Source organism: Amblyomma americanum, chromosome 3, assembly GCF_052857255.1.
Source record: "Amblyomma americanum isolate KBUSLIRL-KWMA chromosome 3, ASM5285725v1, whole genome shotgun sequence".
Lineage (NCBI taxonomy): Eukaryota > Metazoa > Arthropoda > Arachnida > Ixodida > Ixodidae > Amblyomma > Amblyomma americanum.
Window position 1 is genome coordinate 225986116 of NC_135499.1, and position 22142 is coordinate 226008257.

Sequence of the window (22142 nt, forward strand, 5' to 3'; positions counted from 1 at the left end):
GTAGCCACTGAACGACCGCGGCGGGCAATCAAACCTTGGACACGGCTGTCGTCTTTCTGAGCGGGGTATTACTCTCAGGTGCTCCCTTTTGTGTGTGGACAGCGCGTGAGCATAGCGTACACCTATTCCTGGCCGTTCCGGGTGGTAACTCTGTGCAGTTGTGTTTGCAGTCCTGTGTTTTCGAACGTCTTCCATAATCGTGCCAATGGGTCGATATGTAGATGCTCAAGCAGTGTGGATGTGTCGCGAAATGAACGCGTGTATAGTATTAGGGCCCTGATGTTATCATGCGCACATCCGGGCTGGCTTGTGCGTCATCACTGGCTGTTCGGGCGAAAAGGGGCTTAATGCGCTGCTGCTTCGCTAGGGTTTATGGGAGCATTGTTTCATTCCGTTTCTTCGTACCGGTTGCACTGTTTCTTTTTGCCTTTAAGTGGTATTTGGTATCGCTGGCAGAAATGAAAATTTCTGGACGGGGAGACCTTGCACTTGTCGGAAAAACGCCACGAAACATTATAAGCATGCTGATGCGATCGCGAGTGCTCTTGAACGGATTGCTACGCTGAGCATGATGAAAAACAGCTGTTTTCTCGCAGACGCTTGCTATCGGAATACTTCCGAAGCGGAAAACCGGAATTTTTCAACTGTTGTGACCGATCACCCATTTCTTTTTGAAAAATGACGCACCGGCATTTAATATTGGTTGACTAACCGGTACGAGAAAGCCGCCCGTTTGGTGTGGGGACGGTTCAAGTCAACAGCTAAAATCGCCAATCTTTGCTGCGTCTTTTTTTTTTTTTTGCTGTCAGCAGTTAGCGCTACACAAATTGGAGGTACTTTGCTCATTGTTTTACCTTATGCGAGTACTTTTTCTTTCTTGACTGGCGCATTAAGCGGCCATGTACAGGCACGTACAGTTATGGTCAGAAGTATAAAGGCCCCGTTGCGCATGCTACCAACAAGGGGGGGGGGGGGGGGGGGGGGGGCAGAATCAGGAGAACTAACTTTCAGTAGAGTAGAGCTTCTGCGCTTTTACGTAGCTTTGCCCGAATTCGCCGTGTAGTTTATATACAACGACGGGTCGTGCGCAAAAATGTAATTTCCGGCAGACGACGCAACTAGTTCATCCAAGCTGGTTATACGGGAAGACGCTCTAGAAATGCGAACGAGAAAATTTAAACGCGAGCGCTGAAATACAAAAATAATAACCGAATGACAAGCAATGCAGTCAGGTTCCGTATTCAGTTCGGAAAGCGCTAACTACGCTTTCGAAGCGATGATTAGCAACGTCATTATTTAGTCATTATGAGATTAAATCTTCTAATTTTGTGGTCCGTGTCTGAATTCGCCCCTTTTGCGTTTCATTTGTTCGCCGTAGTAGACATCAAGTATGTCTAAAGTCTAAAGAAAACGTAAAAGTTTCGGGGTCATAAATACTTGATGAAACCTAACTTAACCTAAAACCTAACCTAACCTAACCTATAGTTGCAAGGCAGCGACTTGATGCATGTGCCCAAGTCGCCCTCGCGACTTGCTACACAGCAAGTTGGCTTTGTCGCACTGCACCATTGTCTAGCAGCAAAGTGCCCTTTGGCGGAGCATGATTGAAGAGAAAACCTTCGCGGCATACAGCTGCCTGTTGACAGCGAGAGAGAAACACTTTGCCGCCGGCTTAGAAGGTTGGGGGTTTTTTTCTGCTTTTTCGCCAGTCAGCCTGAGTAGCGCACACTGCCATTTCCACGGAAACGCCGTAGTCAGGCGATTCGCATTGTGCTGCCCAACGTAGAGAGCACTTTCGAAGGAATGTAGCGAATGGAAAGTGAGCTTCCCGGCGCCTTAGCGCTGCACCCAAGCATGCCGAGCTTCCGAAGACGGGGAGGTACACATCTGCACCTGTTCGGGACCACCACAGCAAATGCAGTGCATGAAACAATTAGCATTGACGGTAGTTTCGCATGCACCGCCCAGCGTAGCGGGCTCAGAAGACAAGTCGCTCAGCAAGATACAGAGTCACCACTGCACCGACGCGTCTTGTGCCGAGGCGACCCAGCGTATTCGCACCGAGCACTTCAGCCGCAAAAGCCGTCTTCGAATGTGGCCACGGGCTTTCCCTCCTTTTTATTGTTGCACCTGCGGAAAGACCCATAGCATGGAAGAGTGAGAGTGAATCCCTGGCGTAGAAGCCACCACTGCGAGCACCAGTCACGTTAGCAGCGGCACGAATGAACTGGCTGACAAGGTTTCCAGAAAACGCACCCACGGACGGTTTACGTTCTGCGGACTGCGTCATTGTGTTTCAATCTCTTTCTCATTTCGTTTCTCTGACACGGCAAGTCCGACTACGACAAGCTGCGCAACGGCATCGTATCCTGCGACGGCAGCCTGTCCGACATGGTGCAGGACATCGACCGGCGCCGGTCCTCCACCACCTCCAGGATCAAGAGCAATGTGACGCGTTTCTTCCGCGGAGCCACAGGTAAAGCATGGCGTCACCCGTGCACACGACCGCGATGGCACCGTAGTTGTAGACCTTTCCGAAGGGCGCCCCGTCTTCCTCGCTGGACTGCCGTGCGTACCTGGTACATGTACCAAGGGAGCGACAGCGCGGCCTTTCTGCGCCAGTTCGCAGTACTCCAAAAAGCTGGTGTTCTGGCCTCTGCCCGTGTAAAAGTTTGACTGAATGTGCGCGAACATCCCTGCAGCCGCGTTCCGCCTAATTTAACCTTCTTGTTGTTGTTGTTATATTTCCTGTTGTCGTCCAAGGTTCCTGGAAGCTGGGGATGATTGCACAAGGTGGACTACGTCCAGTCTTCAAACCTGCGCTTCGGGTTCACTGCGTGCACGTACGACTGTGTCTGCGAAACAACCAGCGTATACCACTGCTGGCGTCTATACAAACAGGATACACTCCGGCCGTACAGAGGCAGGCGGGAGGGGCTTTATACCGACTACACTTCCCTATCCCACCTTGTGTGGTGTTAAAAGCCCGCTGGAAACCAGCTGGTTCTCGTAATTGGCGCACTAAACGCTTGCCGATCCTTGTTCTTCTAGCCCCCGGGTGCGCTGTTCGACGGAGTGGGTCCCTGCCAGTATACCGTGTGACACGTGCGCGCAGAAGCGAGTCCTAAAGGCAAAGTGCGCGCACCGCGGGTAATTGGGATATGCCAGCATACGCACTCAAATCAATCACTGTCCGCGTCCGAGCAAACCGTGCTCTGCCCCGGTGAAATTACGCGGGGAAAGATCGGACGTCGACTCGCCAGCGATTCGCGTTGTTCTGAAGGCGCGCGATCTCACGCCCATTCTCCGGCCGGAACGGAAACGCACGGGGCGAGACCGTGTTGTGTAGGCGACGCGAGATTTGCATGTGTGGTCGAGTGAAATGTTGGCCGGCAGGGTCGTTTTTACGGCGTCCGCTCCCTTCTGGGAGAGCCCGGCGAAGTAATACGTGCATGCTCGCGCGGCTCGTCGCGGTCTGTTTGCTGTCATCTGTGGGGAGCAGCGGGAGGGGGGGAAACGGGTCGCGCCGCGAGCTGATGGCGTCCGGGCACGACAGGGACATCGCTTCCTGACCCAGATTTGGGCGCCGCACGCGACCCGCGCGCGTCGTTGTCGTCGACGGGGGAGGGGGTGCCTTTCTTCCCTTTGGCGTCGTCGCGAGGGCGTGAATAAAAGAGCAGGTGTAGGTGTAGATGGAGGGAAGATCCGCGTGCTTTGGGGCGGCCTTGGACCGCACCTGCGGGGTGCTGCTTCCGGACCACTCTTTCTCTCCTTTCCTCCTCCTCTCCCGGTAACTGGACTAATGCTCCCTTCCCTCTTTTCCCCAATTTCTTCCCGCCAACGTGCTGATCGGATGGGGGCGTTCCATGGCCGCGTGGAAGTACGCTGTAGACCCAGCACTGCTGACCGCCTTTTCGTCGTTCTTGTTTTTTCTGCTGTCCTGTGCGTAGCTTTGCATAGGCGGCGGCCGTATAGCGCGAGCTTAAACTGCTGTCGCTGCTGGTTAGAAGGCTTCATCGCGCCTTTGATTGGAGTTTCCTCGCGCATGACTTTTGTTGTTTTTTTCCCGGCGCATTGTGGATACTTTTGGGCAGCGCAGTTGTGCCAGCCTCGAAACCTGAATGTTTCTTTGCTTCAGTTTTGGTGCTGGCACATTTGATGTGCACCGTGCCCTTGTGCACTAATGCAAGCGGTGGTCCAGGCCTTTGACGCCATCATTTGTTGAACTTTTCGTGGAAGTTGGTCAGTATTTGACATGTCGCATTTTTTTTTGCTTTATCAGTGAGCTAGAAGGCCCAGCCACAAGTCCGTTCCAGCCAGTATACATGCATATTGATTTGTGCAACTTCACCTGTCCTTGCACCGCTTTCTTGTTGTTAACTGGATAAGTGCTAACTGTACTCTCGTCCTGATCTGTGTTGTATGGCTACATGGTAGCGTATCTTTCCATCTTTTCTGTGCAAAAATTAGCCAACTCACTGTTAATAAAGTGCAGTAATACTGGCGTTTTTATTAACATGCAGTTATCCACCACTGCTAACCTACAATGCTTGAGAAATAATAATCTTATAAAATAACGTATATTTGTTTCCACTTTTTTTTGTATGTTATGGCAGAAATTTTCGCCAAATGCTACAGTCATGAAATTATGCCAAGAGTTGCCCCTAGCTGCAACCTTCAAGGTTTAACGGTCACCACAGAAGCCATTAATGTGGGCCAAATTTTATTACTGTATTCATGACATTAAATTGAGAGAGCATGCATGTAGCACACAATAGCTCTGTGTTGGCAGGAGTTGCTTGAACTCTTGCAATACTGTTCTGAAGCTTTTTTTTTCTTCTGAATATAGTGGTTTCATAACTGGCTCCAAGTGAACATGATCCTTGCATTACTTTAGATAGTCATGGTCCAACATAACTTTGTGACTTCAAGGGAAAGAACCAGCTTTGCAATGTTGTTTCTTTTTTTAGGTTTGCCCCTAAAGTGATTGTGGCATAACATTATATCAATGTGCTTGGCCAAAACTCATTCTGCTTTCCACTTCGTGTATTTGATTATAATATAGATTTACACAAAAAATGTTGCACATATTTTATTTTTGGGAAGTGATTAAATGGCTCGGCTGAGTCCTTTTTATGGTATGCTTGTTTATTCATTGTCCCTGCATTTTTTAATTGTCTTGCTTGAGGGTGAAAAGGCCAGCTTTGTAAACACTTTTTTTTCTATGAAAATGACACCAAGGCAACAGTTTGTTTTGCTTTCTGCCTGTCTTGCACACTCTGAGCCTAATCAGTGTGCCAGTTCAGACAAAAGTGAATTCTTCGTTCATGGATGTAGAAAGCTAATGTTCATCTAAACAGTATTTCATGTGGTAAAGATTATCTGAAAGAATTATTGAACAATGCCTGTGACGTAATTGTATAGAAACAGTATGAACTAGGAATTCCTGCTCTGATGCATGTTATGCGCTGGTTCATGTTATAAAGTCCACTTGCTGATGGTCGGGCAAAAGAAATTTGTGCTGCGGTGGAAACATGATGAACTAACTTTTTTCTTGGGAGCAGGTGTTTTTCTTGGAAGAGTGTTTTTTAAAATAAAAGCATTTTAACTGTTCCTGCCATGCTAGTGTAAATTACATTGGTGGATTCCAGTGTACTTTTGGCTTCTGTTCAATTCCAGCCATCTCTTTTTAAACCCTGAAGAATTACTGAATTCTCAGTGAAGTTTTACTTGATAACAGTTAGTCTTATCTCTCAATCAAAGATACACTAAATGTAGCTAAGTATGCATATCAGCCTGCAGCACTGCATAATGGCGTGGTATCCCTACATTTTCAGTTGTTAAGTTCATGCACAGAGAATTGCACTTCTTGCATGTCACAACCTTCTCTTCGAATCTCAAATCAGCCTTTATCTTTGATCTTGCATTAATTTGTGAATCTGTGAGAAAATGCTTCCACTTTGCTGCAAAATTAACGGCCTGTCTTTGTCAGTGGTCCTTTCTTTAAAGTGAAGGGCAAGTGCTTTTTGTCAAGACTTGACAGCTGTAAAATCCTGCTGCTAGTGTGGTTTAGTTCATGCACCAATGTAGCTTTTCTTCATTTAAAATTTCAATTATGTTAAGGTCTAAACAGCAACTGCATTTATCTGGCAATTTTTGCCTCACATTGATTTTTTTCTTTAATCCTTTAACTGCCAAATTAATTCCTGAAAACCGCACCAAAATCGCCAAAATTTTTAAGTAGTCATAATTTTTTTCATGTAAATCTGATTCTGAAAATATATTACTTCATCGGTTTCTGGTTAGAATTAACATTAAAATTGAAATAAGAAAAAGCTGCTCTTGATGGTGGCTTTCCCTTGGTGCATACCATAGTAATGGGTTGCAACGTTCTGATAAGCACCATATTGACTTGATGCGTGTAGCAACGTACTGCAAAGTGCATAGACATTACTTCTTCTAATGCAAACAAGGTTTCATCATTAGTAGTTAATGCGAACTACCCAGCTCGTAACTGGCGTAGTCATCGCTATTACTCTTGTCATCATCTGAAGACATCTCCAGCTCGCAAACAAAGTCAGAGTCACTGTTAGAAACAAATTCTAAATTGTCAACAAAGCTGATGTCAGAACTGCTCCAAGAAGCAGCTTTTTTTCTCAGGTCATTGCCGCCGCCGGCAATCTTCATGTGTGACATCATTTTGAAACAAATGTTGTCAAGCTTAAAACGTGCGCCAAAACTGTTTTTTTTTTTTTTCATGGACAACTACTGCCCTCTAGTGTTGAAAATTGCAAGCAATGCAGCTGGCGGCCATAATGCATCTTTGGCGGTAGGAGCAGCGCAACATCGAGTCTGACGAGTGTGACTCATCATTGGCGATATCGGTACTATCTCCCATGACAAGTACAGCTCAGGGTTGGCGGTTGAAGGGTTAATTCTCGTAAGGAGCTCTGTGTGCAGGTGCACACCATTTTTGTATGCCATCATAACTTTTCTCAAGCCCATAAATTGTGTCCTAGCTGCCTTTTTGCATTTTGTATTGTGCACACTCTCGGTTAGCTTTAGAGCCTTAGTGATTACATTGTGATTTAACGGTGCCAAAAACCACACCCACACACATAAGAGAAGAGGACTGGACAGAGCGCCTCCCTTTTTCTCTTCTCTTGTGTATGTGTGTGTATGTGCCAAAAACCACACCCACACACATAAGAGAAGAGGACTGGACAGAGCGCCTCCCTTTTTCTCTTCTCTTGTGTATGTGTGTGTATGTTTGGTTTTTGGCGCCTTTAAATCACAATGATCAATTACCAACTAGCCCAACAAGAAGTTCTCTTAGGTATGACATCCTTATAGGAAATTGTACACATTGTTCGTGCGAGCCAAGTGCACTGTTCTTGACTGTGCGAACTGCTTCTTTATCTCGTGCCTCATTTTTCTGTAATGACTTCTGCTTAGGCGTTGCCAGCCTGTCACTAAAGGTGGCTTGTCAGCCACAGATACATCTTCAAGTGTTTCACCTGCATTAATGTGGCTTGTGTGCATTGTTTTGCAGAGACGGAGAGGCGCATTCGGGCTAACAACCCCGAGTACAACAGCCAGTTCAATTATGCTGTAAGTAGCATGCTCTTTTATCTATCTGAACAGCAAGGTTTATTATTTATAGGTAGCTTTTTACCTTGGGACCTGTTCTTTATTATTTTCCACAGATCTCCTTATGAAAAAGCTTTCTTTGTACCAGGCCAACTAAGAAGCGGAGCTATTTGTTATTGTTTTCGTCTACTGAAAGTGCAGTTTAAACTGCTGTGCAATTAGTTTTCTAGATAATTTTTTTTGTGAAACAAGGTTTTTATTAAGTTCTATATGCATGGCTGTTGGTTTATGGCAAGACAGTTAGGTTGAGATGGAAGCATTGTGAAAGTGAATATGTGAAAGAGAATAAATGTGCCATTTAGGTCCTTGTTTATGTGCATTGTAGAACAGCCTGGAGCAGCAGTTGTTAGCTATGTTGTAAATGAGGTCAGTGGCAGCTGATTTTAGTCTTAGTTGGGCAGAAGGGGCACTAAATTGTATCATAAGGTAGCAAGCTACCTCCCACTTGCTTACACATTTGTTATAATTCTGCAGCCTTCTGTTAACTTTTTTCATTACAGAACAACTACATCAAGACATCCAAGTACTCCCTCCTGACGTTCCTGCCGAGAAACCTGTTTGAACAGTTTCAGCGACTCGCTAACTTCTACTTCCTATGTCTCCTTGTCTTGCAAGTAAGTGTTGAAGAGGTGCCTGTTTCTAAGCTATTGATTGGGTGTGCAATTGCACGGGGTCTTAATGCACTGTATTAGTCCACCACGAAAGTCTCACCACGCAAGCATTCTTTTTCTCGCACACAGATGATCCCGCAGATCTCCTCCCTGACTCCATGGACCACCGCCGTGCCTTTAGTTGTGGTGCTGTCTCTGACAGCTCTGAAAGATGCCATTGATGATATTGTAAGCAGGAAGCTTGTTTCTTGTCTTTTAAACCATTTCTTAAAAGAGTGCTCTAGTTTTCATGCATTACTTGAAAACCCAGTGAGAAGCGTATGCTCATTCTTCTTTTTATTGCACTTGTATTTTGGGCACCTTTTATCCACACACAAAAAAAAATACACGGTTAATGATAGTGTTGCCACTTTTAAGAGGCTTTTACTCTGGAGGTGTGCAAAGGAGCATTTGAAAATGGCAGTCAGGTAATAATAAACATTATTTAATGGCTGTTGATAACAATAGGGGACCTGCAGGCCAAGAATTTTCAGCATACAATCTGCCTGAGGATGAAGTGCTGTTTCACAGTTCATGTTAGTTCAAGAGTTCATGCTGATTGAAAGCAAACTTTATAATGGCTAGTCACAAGCGTTCTTGACGAGACTATGGGGCCTCATGAAAACTGCATTTTACATACCTTTTCCATTGTCTGCTTACACAGGCAGAATTTCAACTGCGCAACTTTTTCACAGAAATTCATTTTTAGAGAATCAGTCTGGTAAAGAATCAGGCCCACACATGTTCCTCTTAATGTACTAATGAAGTTAACTATAGTAGGACACAACTTTAATAAAAAGGTTGTTAACACTGGGTCACGGCCCAAGGCGTCCTGTATTGCTCTGCTGGCCAATCAGAACAGTAAATGAGATCATATTTGTAATGTTTGGCTATAATAAACAAGCTAGACATCAAAATTCCAGAGCTTGTAATTTTTTCCTTGTAATTAGCTTCTTGTTTAAGTAACGAGAAAAGTTTCAACAACAAACTAGTACTTCTTTGTCATGGAGGAATTGTTTGCGGCAGTCCTGAATGTGGGCAGAGCTTCACTGCAGACTTAAGTGGTATCCGACTATAGTATGTGACCCATATGTTTCTTGTGTGTACCAGGGCTAAAATATATGCCTCATAATTGAAACTAAGTGATACTCATTTACAAGGTTTAATTGGCTAAAATTCTGCATAAGGTATTATCAGGCTTAGATATAGATCTGAAACCTATATAATTGAACTTATTGAGGCATTGAAAATAAAGGCAGCATTTTAAAACTGTGTATTCTGTCAAATAACAGTGGCTTATTTAACTCTACCATACTAAATCTAAACTTTTGTAATGACACACCAGTATCGCAGCAGCTACTGAGCACGCAATATGCAAGCACCCTTTAGTGCCACCTGTAGTTTGATTCATGTAAAATGGCTTCTTTCATTTACTCCAGAAGAGCCTTAATAAATGTTTATTGCTGGTAATTTCATTAGTAGAAGAGTAGTAACTTAACCATGGAAAAGCACTGATTTTTCTTCCCAACACAGTTGTCACAGATTTTTTTCCTAAATGTTTGTTACTGGTTATATTGGGATGGTGAATTTTTTAAGACATGAAGATGTACCATTGACTGTAGCAATAATCACATCCTCACTCTACAAAAGTTTATCCCCAGCAAGCTAGGTTTGGAAGAAAATGTAATTTCTGGGTGATATGATAGATAATCAACACTGCAGTAGTCATTACGTAATGGCTAAAAACTAATTTCTTTAATTTCCACAGCTGATGCTGAAATGCTAGCTTCGAAATGGCTATTGCATATAGCCAACACATTACCCCTGCCTGAAATCATACTTCAATTAGTTAACAAAGTGTAATGATTCAGCCATGGTTCCACTGCATGAATGTCACCAGTTCTTAAATATTTATCCGACTTGTCAAACAGCTTCCACATTTCAAATGCAAACATCTACATAGCATGTGTCAACATATGCTCCCTTGTGCTCTTCAGCAACGCCACCAGAGTGACAACCAAGTCAACAACCGACTGTCCAAGGTGCTTCGCAATGGTCAGCTCGTGGAGGAACGTTGGCATAAAGTCCAAGTAGGCGATATCATTTTTATGGAGAACGACCAATTTGTGGCTGTAAGTATTTCTTGGCTCTGTTCAGTGCTTAACTTATCTCATCACGGGCCATCCTAGCTTGTTCTTCGTGTCAGACTTCTCTCATCGTGAGGTCTAGCATTTTTTTTTGCTGATAAGTGAATAGTGCGCTGTTTGGCTGTATTTGTAAATTCTGTGGCACAAGCATTGTCCTTTCCTTGGTCTTTCTGACATAATTGAAGATCAGCCTTAGACCAGCAAACACTCTGGATGGCTAGTTCGTGCATGGTTTTAAAAAAAGGTGATGCACTTGTTTTGTCTGTCTTCCTCCTGTGTTGTCTGTATTGCACATCACCTTTTTTTCAAAACACTAGACAAGCACATGAAGCTAATGGGTCAAAAAACCTGAAGGTTGTTTCTTTGTTTATTGATTGCATGATCAAATAAAGATAGCTGTTTCTTCCTGTCAAATTTAGATTTTTTTTTTTGCTATTATGTACATTTCAGTGAGTTTTGAATGACTGCGATATCCGTCTTTGAAAACAGCACAATTTTTATCACAAAATTGCAATAACTTTTCTTGTATGTGAATGCATGCATATGTGCATGCATCGTGCATGCGTATGGTTTGATCAGTTTCCACGTTTGCTGAAACAAGAAAATGACATGGCATAGCTCATAGAAAGGTTTATACAAGTTATGTTGCACCATGTTTTGTTGGTGCACCTCACTGCATTACGACATCAAATTTCTTGTTCTGCATGGCTGTCGGTGCACCATGATCTTTTTATTGGAGCACTAGAATTCTTGTTGTTGAGCTTGAAAGCAGTTGTTTTTACTAAGATGTATTGTGCACTAGTGGCATCACTGAGTGATTAGCACTTTAAATTAAGTCACTCGTATCCATTACACATTCATTTCACCTATTACTGTATGCTCGCTGAGGAAATAAAAGTGCAAAGAAATGCGTTAAATGGTGATTTTCAAATACTGCAGCATTTCTATGAATGCTTTCCAGGCCGACTTGCTGCTGCTGTCTACAAGTGAGCCCAATGGCCTGTGTTACATCGAAACAGCTGAACTTGATGGGTGAGAGTGCTGTTGCTATGTCTTAGCTATTTGTCTGCATGCTGTACTGAATGCGGCACCTGCTTTTATCATTGGCAGTGGTTGCATCATGAATTTTGTGCAGCAGTGATATGAAAATGAAAAGGCACTGCAAGTGACCAACACCTTATTCTGCCATGCTTCTGGTGTCAATATGCTTTTGTATCCTCTCCTTTCATGCAGTGAAACCAACCTTAAATGCCGCCAGGCCACTCCTGACACAGCTGAGATGAGCAATGACAACCAGCTTTTGGGGAGGTTTGATGGTGAGAGACACTTGTGTACCTTACATTTTATTAATGCTGTGTGAATGTTTGGGATCTCAAATATAAATTGAATGGTTGTAATTTGATTTCAGATTGAGTTCAAGGATTCTGTATTCTGAATTTTTAAATATTGTTTGGAGGCCAAATATTCAGGCATACGAACACAATTAGTGCACCTAAACTTTTTTATTTTCTTTGTGGAACTGTATGTCTGCATCACGGTAATGTGTGGTGTATGCTTAATTTCCTTACCAAGGGCTACTAAAAGTTACTTTGAGTGCTGCTGAACAGATCATGAACACAGTCACTCTGCTGCATCACTGTTTTCATTACTTGTGCTGATAAACAACGTAATAATATGCTTTGAAGCATATCAGTCAGATCTGTTTATGTTCCCAGTTCGCCTGTCCTTTTTTTTTTTCATTCTTTCTTGTATTGTCAAGAACGTGAAACATCTGCTGTCCGATATTTGAAGTCAGGTCCTTTTTTACTTTACAAATTAAATATTATGCATACAAACATGCACATGCACACACACCCCCTTTTGCTGTGTCCTTCATGTGACTGAGAGTTGGCAGGCACAAAAGAATGTGAGCCCTGTCAGAAAACACCAATTTTTGGTGCATTTTTGCGGTAAGGTTGTCATTTTTCTGAGTATGTTAAGCATTGACCTCTTCAGGGATCCATCATCGTGCCTGCCATTGTGGCAATATTTTACGCTGTTGAGGATGATTGTGGGACTGCTTTTCCAGATGTAGCACATTGAGGTAAGATAAGATACTTATCAAGAGCTGGGCTGCCGCAGTGGCTTAATGGTTATGGCGCGCGGCTGCTGACCTGAAGGACGCTGGTTCGATCCCGGCTGCGGTGGTTGGATTTTGATGGAGGCGAAATTCTAAAGATTCACGTACTGTGCGATGTAGGTGCACGCTAAAGAACCCTAGGTGGCCAAAATTTCCAGAGCCCTTCACTATGGCGTCCCTCGTAGCCTGAGTTGCTTTGTGACATTAAACCCCCATAAAACATCATCAGGAGCGTCACTTGCTTGCAAGGCAGCTTGCTTGATAATATGCTCTGCAGTTTGACAATAAATTGTTCCTACCTCTAGCTCTGAGACATTTAAATTTTTCTTTAGTGTACATATCCTGTACTGCATCCTACATTCGTGGTTGTGCAATGTTGTCCCATGTGAGGAAAGTTCAAAGTGGATTCAAAGGCCTTAGCCATAATAATTTGCCTTGTGCACTTGAATGTTATCCTTATGCTGGCATAAAATGACTAATTCCTTTCGCCCTTGATTTTGTGCTCTCAGGGGAGATTATCTGTGAGGCACCGAACAACAACCTGAGCCGCTATGAGGGCACCCTGTTTTGGCAGGGTCAGACATACCCACTGGACAATGACAAGCTGCTACTGCGGGGCTGTGTCCTGCGAAACACCCACTGGTGCTACGGGGTTGTGGTGTTTGCAGGCAGAGACACCAAGCTCATGCAGAACAGTGGCAAGACCATTTTCAAACGCACCTCTCTGGACCGGCTCCTCAACGTCCTTATTCTTGGCGTAAGCTGCGCTAGCACCCATTCCTCCTTAATCTACGAGGGCAGTAAAACTGGCCTACACTTTTTGTTCTGCAATTGATATGCACAAAGATATGAGTACAGCACATACATCATTTTTCTACATATTCTTCTCCTTTTTCAATGCACTTGGTCATACTATCGCATGCACATGCTTTGTCGGGTTGTTCTGCCTGTGGTACTGGAACACCCTCCTTACAGACCAGATATTGTTCCTTCCAACTTTCATCTGTTCAGGCCACTGATGGATGCTTTGAGTGGTCACTGATTTTTCACAAACCTTGGGCATGCAGGAACCAGTGCAAAAGTGGCTTCACAGCCAACTGAAAGCCTCCTCGGAAGGAATGCGCAACCTTGTGGCCCAATGCACCAAGGGCATTGAAAAGGGAGGAGACTGTGTAGAAAAATGATGCACATGTTCTACACCTTCATTTGTGTAAATAAATTTTAGAACAAAAAGTGCTGATAATTTTTCACTTACTCTCATATATGCCTCCTTCCTCTCTTGCGTTTTCTTTTCGATTTTATTTTCGATTTCCTCTTTCAGTATTGCAAATGCCGTATATTTGACTAGATGACTAAATCTTGTATTTGGAGCTCTCTTTATCTCTTGGTTCTAGTGTTCATGCTAGTATCACTAAAGCTCTTGCTGGTTAGTCAATAAAGCTGATTCTATCATTTTGCTTTGGTTTGAGAAAGAAAGCATTTGTTAGGCACTGCTGCTTACATGTTTTTGTCATGACTGAATGTTATGTATGTTGGGTGACAGTTTCAATGCTGGTAAAGCTTCCCAAGTCTTGTCCTTGCAAACCATGGTTCCAATTTTTTAAGCTCTGCTTTTCAATACTGCGTTGCTGGGAGAGACAGCATAGCCAGAGAACAAACGAGTACAAAAAAGATGCAGTATGGCTCAGCATACAGAGCAGTGCAGTGTGAGAACACCCCACATGTGTGTAGCTCTTGTGGTAGGCTTCTTGTGAGCACAATGCAGGTGTCTTGTTTGCACGTGACTGAGCTGATTGCCTGTCTGCGCACTCTGGCAGCACCTTCAGCTCACTCTGATTACAAGAGGCAGTTTTGTTCACAGCATTCCTTGTTTTCTCTTCCAGATTGTGTTCTTCCTGTTCAGCATCTGTCTGTTCTGCACTATAGCATGTGGTGTGTGGGAGACAGTAACAGGCCAGTTCTTCCGCGTCTATCTTCCATGGGACAAGGTCATCCGCTCGGACAACACTGTGGGTGGTGCCACTGCCATTGCTGTGCTCGTCTTCTTCTCCTATGCCATTGTACTCAACACAGTCGTCCCAATCTCCCTCTACGTCAGGTGAGCATGTGTGGCCCACTACAGGTACTAGACTATCGAGGGCCACTATACTTGCTGTATGCACTCACTGGGACAGCTGTGGCCGAGCAGTTGTTTCATTAAGGCAGGGCACTTCTTCATGTGCGCAAATCTTCATTCTCCAGACCAATTACAAAGTTACTCATTTGTGAAAGCAGTTTTTTAACATATCAGACACACTGATGCTCTAAACAAGCAATAATCTAATAGCGACTTACTGGTGACACGGACGTGTGCAGTTGTGGCATATAGTGAACACTCATTAATTTGAATGTGCTTAATACAAATTTCTGGTTTATTCAAACTTATGTTTGGTATAATAAAAGGGCTTCCCTTAATTCAAACTCTGCATAATTTGAACAACATTTTGTTGCCAAATTATTTAGGGTTGACTGTATGGGAGAGTATTTGTAAGTTGTGCAAAAGACCGGGATGATTCATATAGAGTGCAGTCAAATCTGGAAGCTTAATTGTGGAGTGTAGTTATTCGTGGTCTTAATTTTCACTGCGTATGTCATGTTCTTGTTGACAGATTCTTGGTTAACCAATTTGTTGTTGTGTGCTAAAATCAATTTTTTGTTGTTATAGTCACGAGGCTTCATGTGTGGACCACACATTTTTTTAATGTTTGCTGTATGATAGAACTCACAAGGAATAATAGAAAGAATCAAGATTTCAACTTTATAAAGTTTCTGCTTGGTAAAACTTACTAATTTGGATGAAATTTGCAGAGAATGCAACAATGGCATGTTTTTTTCTGTGTCAAAAAAAGGGTGTGTGAGCATGTGTAGATATTGTCATCTGCTGCTGAGCTTTCTAAAGCCATTGTATTGAAACAATTTTTTGAGAGAAGCCGCAAACATTTCTGTGTTTCTGAAAATAAGTATTATGCAACTGAATGATCCTTTGTTATTTCAATTTTTTAGCCAATGCACAGTGCTGGGCTCTTGCCAACTACTTTGCTAATGCTATTTGGTATTAAAGTCTCAGCGTATCTGCTTTTTGTTGCATTCCAGTGTGGAAGTGATTCGGTTCTGCCATAGTTTGTGGATAAACTGGGACGAAAAAATGTACTATGCACCAAAGGATGCTCCAGCGCGAGCACGTACCACAACACTGAATGAGGAGTTGGGACAGATTGAGTACATATTCTCGGACAAAACAGGCACTTTGACGCAGAATATCATGGCATTCATTAAAGCTTCTATCAATGGCCGTCTGTATGGAGACATACTCGATCCAGCCACAGGAGAGAGTGTTGAAATCAATGAGGTGGGTACATTCATTCACTCTATTAATCTGAGGGCAGGAGTGGTAAATATTTCTTTCTGAATACCTTCACACCACAGTTCTTCAAACTCTTGTTTCTTGAAAAAGTGTATGATTAAATCAAGTTATCAGAGACAGGCATCTTTTAAAAGGGAAAAATGAAAATTATTTCAATGGGATGATGTTCATTTTCCTTGGATGTGCACTGACCTACCACTTCACCCAGACTGCGCTTGACATTGAAGGAGCTTCAGTATTCCTTAGTAGTTTTGCTGTTTTGTTGGGAAATCACTATTATCCTCCTACCCCCGCAAAATCTACAAGTGTACATGAAGCCTCTGAGATAGTCGTTCATTGGTGTTGACAAAGGTGTAGACTATGTTGATTTTGAAGAAAGGAAAGGCACATAACTGGCTACCTAGGTTGGTGGACACCTCAATCGTACTTTGAGGTACATGGTGGTAGTGTCCACCTGCAAAAAAACGGACATTCTCACAATACTTCATGCTTAGCAGTGCTAAACTGCCACCCATTTTTTTTGCCTAGTATCTCCAGAATGCATTAGTGATGACTCAACTGCTTTTGCTGATATGAACTTGTGCATTAAAGATTTCAGAATGATAAATAGTTTAAAACAATGCTTGCAATTCTTAAGTATTTTGCTCTCTACATTATTTTTGCTAAAGTGGCATGTCCTGCAAGCTTTCTTCAGCCATGCTGAGCAAGTAACGATTGCAGGAAATGCATTTTAGCTCGTCACTTAACCTTAATAGACGGAAAAAGACCAGTGTAGTTCAAAGTAGAAGGTTGAGTTAATTCCGTAGAATAAATCAAGAGGAAGATATGTACCTGGGCAGAGCACATAGTTGCTAATAAGGCAAGTATTCAAAGCAAAAACAAATAACTTAGTTGAAAAAGAGCATGCAGTGAGGAAACACGTTTTTCATAATGTGAAAAAAAAAGACAGTGCTCTTTATTGTGAATATCACATTGATTGTGACATTGTTAATTAGAACCCTCTTGATTCAAATCTGTGTATTAAAAGGGCTCCTGACAGTTTGGATTCTGCATACTTGAGACAAATATTCGGTCTCCTTCCAGTTCAAATTCTTGAAGGTGAACAGTATTTTGGTATGACTTTTATGTATATTTTTATGTACTATTTTGCTTTCTCAATTAGAATTGCATCGCTGCTTCAGGAATAAGCTTTTCTTCTGTGTGATGTGTATTTATTTGGTTCAACTTTTACTTCCAGGCTTAAACATTCTTTGTCTCTTTCATTGCAGAACTCGAAGACAGTGGACTTCTCGGAGAACCCAGAGCATGAATCAGCCTTTCGTTTTTATGACCCTGCATTGCTGAAAGATGTGATCGCTGGAGACACTGATGCTAGAGAATACTTTCGCTTGTTAGCTTTGTGTCACACTGTAATGTCTGAGGAGAAGGATGGTGAGCACAATTCTCTTTCATTGCACAACGGTGTAACTGCTCATCTGGGTGTTCTGAAAGCCAGCGTTTTGGGCCTTGCATTTGTTACTTTATACAAGACTTGCGCTGCCTTTGTTATTCCTGTCAGCTCTTAATATCTGTCTTCCCTAGTTTGATTGGTGGCCCTTGGCTTCTGGATAATTTTTTCACAGTTTTATATACCTTTCCCTTACCTCGCATGTACAGTTTTGTGACCTACATGGCACCAGTTAAGGGGGGACACGGTCTTCAACAAAATTTTCATTTCTTGATGCATTTACATGAAATTTTGTGAGCATATTAGAAATAATTTTACGACTGCTCTCACAAAAATTCAGGGTTATATCTCCATAAAATTGATGTATAATATATACTTTTTTCCGAATCTCGTGAAAAGCCTACTGAATTAGGAAAATGTGGAAAAAGACTGGTTCTACATTCATTTTGTTTCTACTGGCCTGCTACAGGTCAAGACAGTCTTAGATTGATTTTTTTTTTTTTTTCACAAAGGACGAATTTTGGTTATGAAGTTTTGCGATGCAGTGTCCATTAACACATCTGGAGTAAGAAAAATATTTAATACAAGGAATCTGAAATTCATAAACTTGAAAAACAAAGAATGTCTTGACCTGCCCTATGGCCCTAGAAGTGCAACGAAACAAATCTGGTCAAAATAGATAAAACAGTCATGAAGAAGTCTGCTCTACAACGTAAGTACCTATTAAAAAAAACCATAATAGAAAAAAATGCCTATTATTTGAGTGTTTCGCTGCAGTGGCAAGCTGCACTATTTCACGAAACAGTCTGCTATGGCACTATGGGAGTCTGTTGTAAAATAAAACGAGGCATACAAGCGGATGCAACAGTTATAAAAAAATCAGGTAACAGTGTGAGGAAGTGTTAGCTTTTCTGTTGAGGAAAAAAGATCTCGTATTGGTAATTTAAGATAAGTCCTTTTTGTATGGTGAGTTTTTGAGCATAGATTCATTTTCTTCTGGCTTGCAGGCCGCTTAGAATACCAGGCACAGTCACCAGATGAAGCTGCACTCACATCAGCTGCTCGAAACTTCGGATTTGTATTTAAGGTAAGACATGATTGTATTTAAGGTAAGACATGAGGTAAGGCAGGTATTTCTATCAAGTCTTGAGAACTGTAAAGTCATAAGTGTGAGAACTCATGCTTTTCCTTTTATTATACTTTCCTTCTGCCTAGAATCGGACGCCAAAGAGCATTACTATTGAAGTTTGGGGCCAAGAAGAAGTTTATGAGCTATTTGGTATCCTGGATTTCAATAACGTCAGAAAAAGAATGTCGGTAAGTAGTCTACGGCAGTTTGGTTGTAACCTGCAGTGCGGTGGATCATGTTGTAATATAATATAATACTCCTATTGTAGGAAATTACTGGTTTGGTTGAGGGCCAAAAATGGCTAGCATTGCTTCACTGAAATTTTTGATGTGCAATCTTTTCTATTTGCTTTCTAATGAAGTGTTCTTTGTGGTCATCTTCTAGGTGATTGTTAAAAGGAATGGTGTTCTCAAGTTATACTGCAAAGGTGCTGACTCTGTCATTTTTGAGCGCCTTGACCCAAGCAGTGAAGCACTCAAGATCAAAACTACTGAGCATCTCAATGTGGGTGCTGTTCACTTACATTGTGGCATCTTCTCAAGCAGTGTGTTTAAAAAGAATCTTTGCAGGTTTAAATTATTTATAACCAAAAAGAAGTATACATAGCTAGCTTGCTAGATTATCTGTAAGAAAATTTTTCACCTGAACAGTTCTGCTAATGATGTCTCAGGTCTTCCGCTACAGCTTTTAACCAGACAACAGGAAAATTTTTTAAACCTGAGATTAGAAGCTTTACTGTGTGTGTTATTATCAAATTTCACTTGTAGCTGATTAATGAGAACTATAGAGCAGTACATCAAGTGCTGAGGACATGATGCAAGAAGGCGTTAATGCTCTTGGAACGCGCTTACAGAGCTTGCATTAATAATAATTACAATACCTGTTTTCTTTTAGAAATATGCTGGTGAAGGTTTGCGGACGCTGTGCCTAGCTTACAAGGATCTGGATGAAGCTTACTTTCAAGAATGGAGCGAGAGACACCATGAGGCTGCGTGAGAATTTTTCATTATCTTCTTATTCGCTGCATACGCACTTCTGTCTGCAAATTAATGGTTTTCCAAGTCAGTATGCTGTTAGGATGGCTGAGCCAGCGCAGCTTAAAACACTGCATTCTTTTTCTAGAGACGTTGCACAGTTATAGTTGTTTCTTGTATATATTAGCTCAGTGGAAGGAGCAGACATGAGACTTAAGGTCATAGTAGCTGTACCTAGTGATTCAGATAAATTCTTTGCGAGTTGTGTTTCGAGACTCAAATGTATGTCTACAGTACTACAGTAGAATCTCCTATAGTGAACTCGGATATAGTAAAAAGAGACTGCGGTCCCGTTCCGCCTCCCATAGACGACTGTGCATATTTTTTTTTGTTATAGTAAAAATTTTTATCAAAGAAACGGCAACAGTAAAGAGCCTCTGGCCGCGGCGACGTGCATCCCGCGGAATGATGACAACGCGGCTCGCGCGAGGTCGGCGTTCGGAGACAAATGGGTACCAAAGACGATAAAACGGTGCTCTTTGAGAAAGCTTCACCACTAAGCTGCAAAGCCGTTAGGAGAAGCCAACTTCATGAACTCTTTGGGGCCGTGAGGCACAGCGTGCACGAGAAAAAAAAAAAAGTAAAGCTGACTGTGAGCGCGGGGCGCTGAGAAAGGAAAAACAGTAAAAATGCAGTGAAAAGTAGGGACGTGAAGAAAAGGGTGAAGATTTGCAGCATGGCAGCGCGAAGCACAGGGAAGCGGCGGGAAGAAATGGAGGCGCGGCTGCACTGCGTGAGTGGTACCGCCGCGCCTCGTCTGTGTCGCGCGGGTTCTCTAACTGTTGCCTCTTAAACGGTGCTGAGGCTGCGGTAAATGACGACGTGTTCACGCAAAACTTTGGTTTTCACATGCATTCAAACTCGCGTTCTATTCATAGCCACATTCTATTTAATTGTGCAAATGTGGTACTTCCACAAGATGTAAACAAAATAAAAAACGTGATAACAAGAGATGTGATAACTGAGAATAAATAATTACTACATAAACGAAAGATTAAAGCAGGATGTAAGGTATTTCTAAGTGTTTCCTATATAAACCAACACATGTGTTAGTAAGTATAGCCAATTAATTACCAGAGAGCATCCTCAGAGACATGCCATCACCAACAACTGGTATAATAAAGACCTAGATATAGTAAAGATTTTTGCTGGTCCGAGTCACTTTACTACAGAGGGGTTCTACTACTCATTACTTGCTAGATCGCTATGGTTCATTATGGTTAAGTGTCAAAGGAGTGAAGCATAGAGCTGAGCAGTCTTGTATAATACTCAACAAAGTCCAGCTATGATTTACAATATAGCTGTGTTGCATAACATTGTTATATTAATCATTTGGCACCCTCATGCTGCTGCTGCTGGGTTTGGAGCTTTCACGTCGCCCCTCTCAGCATTTACGAGCAGCTTATTCTAGCTACATTATGCTACCTGTAGGTCATAATCTTTGCTTGGTGTATTATGTAAAGGTCTAACGCAGTGTGCTTCCACTTCCTGTGTGCATGTGTAGCAGTTTGTAAGTAGAAGCTACTGTTACAAGCACATGAGCGTGTAGGCATTCAAAGCAGGGTGAAAAGTGAGCAAATTTCATCTTGTATCGATATCACACAACACCATTCGGCATGCCTGTTTCACTCAATGCAGATCACTGCATATGAAGAGCTCCTATTTGCTAAAAATACCTACCTAATCACATTTCATCAATTGCTACAAAGTGTTTTGAGCTTGTAAGCAGTCTGAAAACATTACTTAAGAAATAAGAATATTTGACCATGAATCTTCTGCTTCATTTGATGAACTCGCAAATATGTGTCTATAGTCTGAGCACCATGCAGCTTTTCAAGTTGCATATGAGTGGTGCATTCTTGTGCAGTTCAGGTGATCGAGGTTCACCTCCTAATTTAAAAATTATATAATGCCTTCATTTTGTTAGAAAACTGGCAGCACTGCTGCACAACCTGCTGCTTTCGAGGCATCTCGTGAGCATGAGGCCAACTTTGTGTGTAACGCCTCGATTCAAGCTTGCTTAAGAAGTTCACGGCGGATGTGAGTTCAGTGAGAGTTAGAAGTAACTCCGTGGCAGTGGTACAGCCAGTGCTTTTTGTTTAAGTCATGGTAGGTGAGCACAAATCTGATGCACCTGCCATGATGGCTCAGTGCTGATGCCAAGGTTGCAGGTTCGACCCGAGCTGCGGCAGCCGTATTTTGATGGAGGTGAAATACAAAAATATCCATGCCCTATGTGATATCAGCGCTTGTTAAAGAGCCCCATGTGGTCTCAATTAATCCAGAGCCCACCACTACAGTGTCCTTTATAGCCTATGTGTCGCTTTGGGAAATTAAACCCCATTATTCGCCAATGTGATGCTGTGCAGGACATCTCTGCATGACCGAGAGGAGTTAGTGGACGCTGTGTACGATGAGATCGAGCAGGGTCTGACCCTGCTGGGGGCCACAGCCATTGAGGACAAGCTGCAGGATGGTGTGCCACAAGCCATTGCAAACCTGGCCATGGCTGGCATCAAGATCTGGGTCCTCACTGGGGACAAGCAAGGTCAGGACTTGTTGT

At 42.7% G+C, this 22142-nt stretch overlaps 1 protein-coding gene across 5 annotated transcripts in view; it reads left to right on the forward strand.

Annotated features, from left to right (window-relative positions):
* ATP8B (ATPase phospholipid transporting 8B) overlaps positions 1–22142 on the forward strand; it is a 114961-nt gene that overhangs the window by 65495 nt on the left and 27324 nt on the right. For all 5 annotated transcript variants that reach the window (XM_077660317.1, XM_077660319.1, XM_077660320.1 and 2 more), the window contains 15 exons: positions 7553–7611; positions 8151–8264; positions 8391–8489; positions 10298–10432; positions 11409–11479; positions 11681–11763; positions 13076–13323; positions 14450–14664; positions 15699–15954; positions 17238–17400; positions 18424–18503; positions 18632–18733; positions 18930–19049; positions 19440–19537; positions 21949–22127. In XM_077660317.1, the coding sequence (XP_077516443.1) occupies positions 7553–7611; positions 8151–8264; positions 8391–8489; positions 10298–10432; positions 11409–11479; positions 11681–11763; positions 13076–13323; positions 14450–14664; positions 15699–15954; positions 17238–17400; positions 18424–18503; positions 18632–18733; positions 18930–19049; positions 19440–19537; positions 21949–22127 (2022 nt within the window). The remainder of the gene's footprint in view (positions 1–7552; positions 7612–8150; positions 8265–8390; positions 8490–10297; positions 10433–11408; positions 11480–11680; positions 11764–13075; positions 13324–14449; positions 14665–15698; positions 15955–17237; positions 17401–18423; positions 18504–18631; positions 18734–18929; positions 19050–19439; positions 19538–21948; positions 22128–22142) is intronic.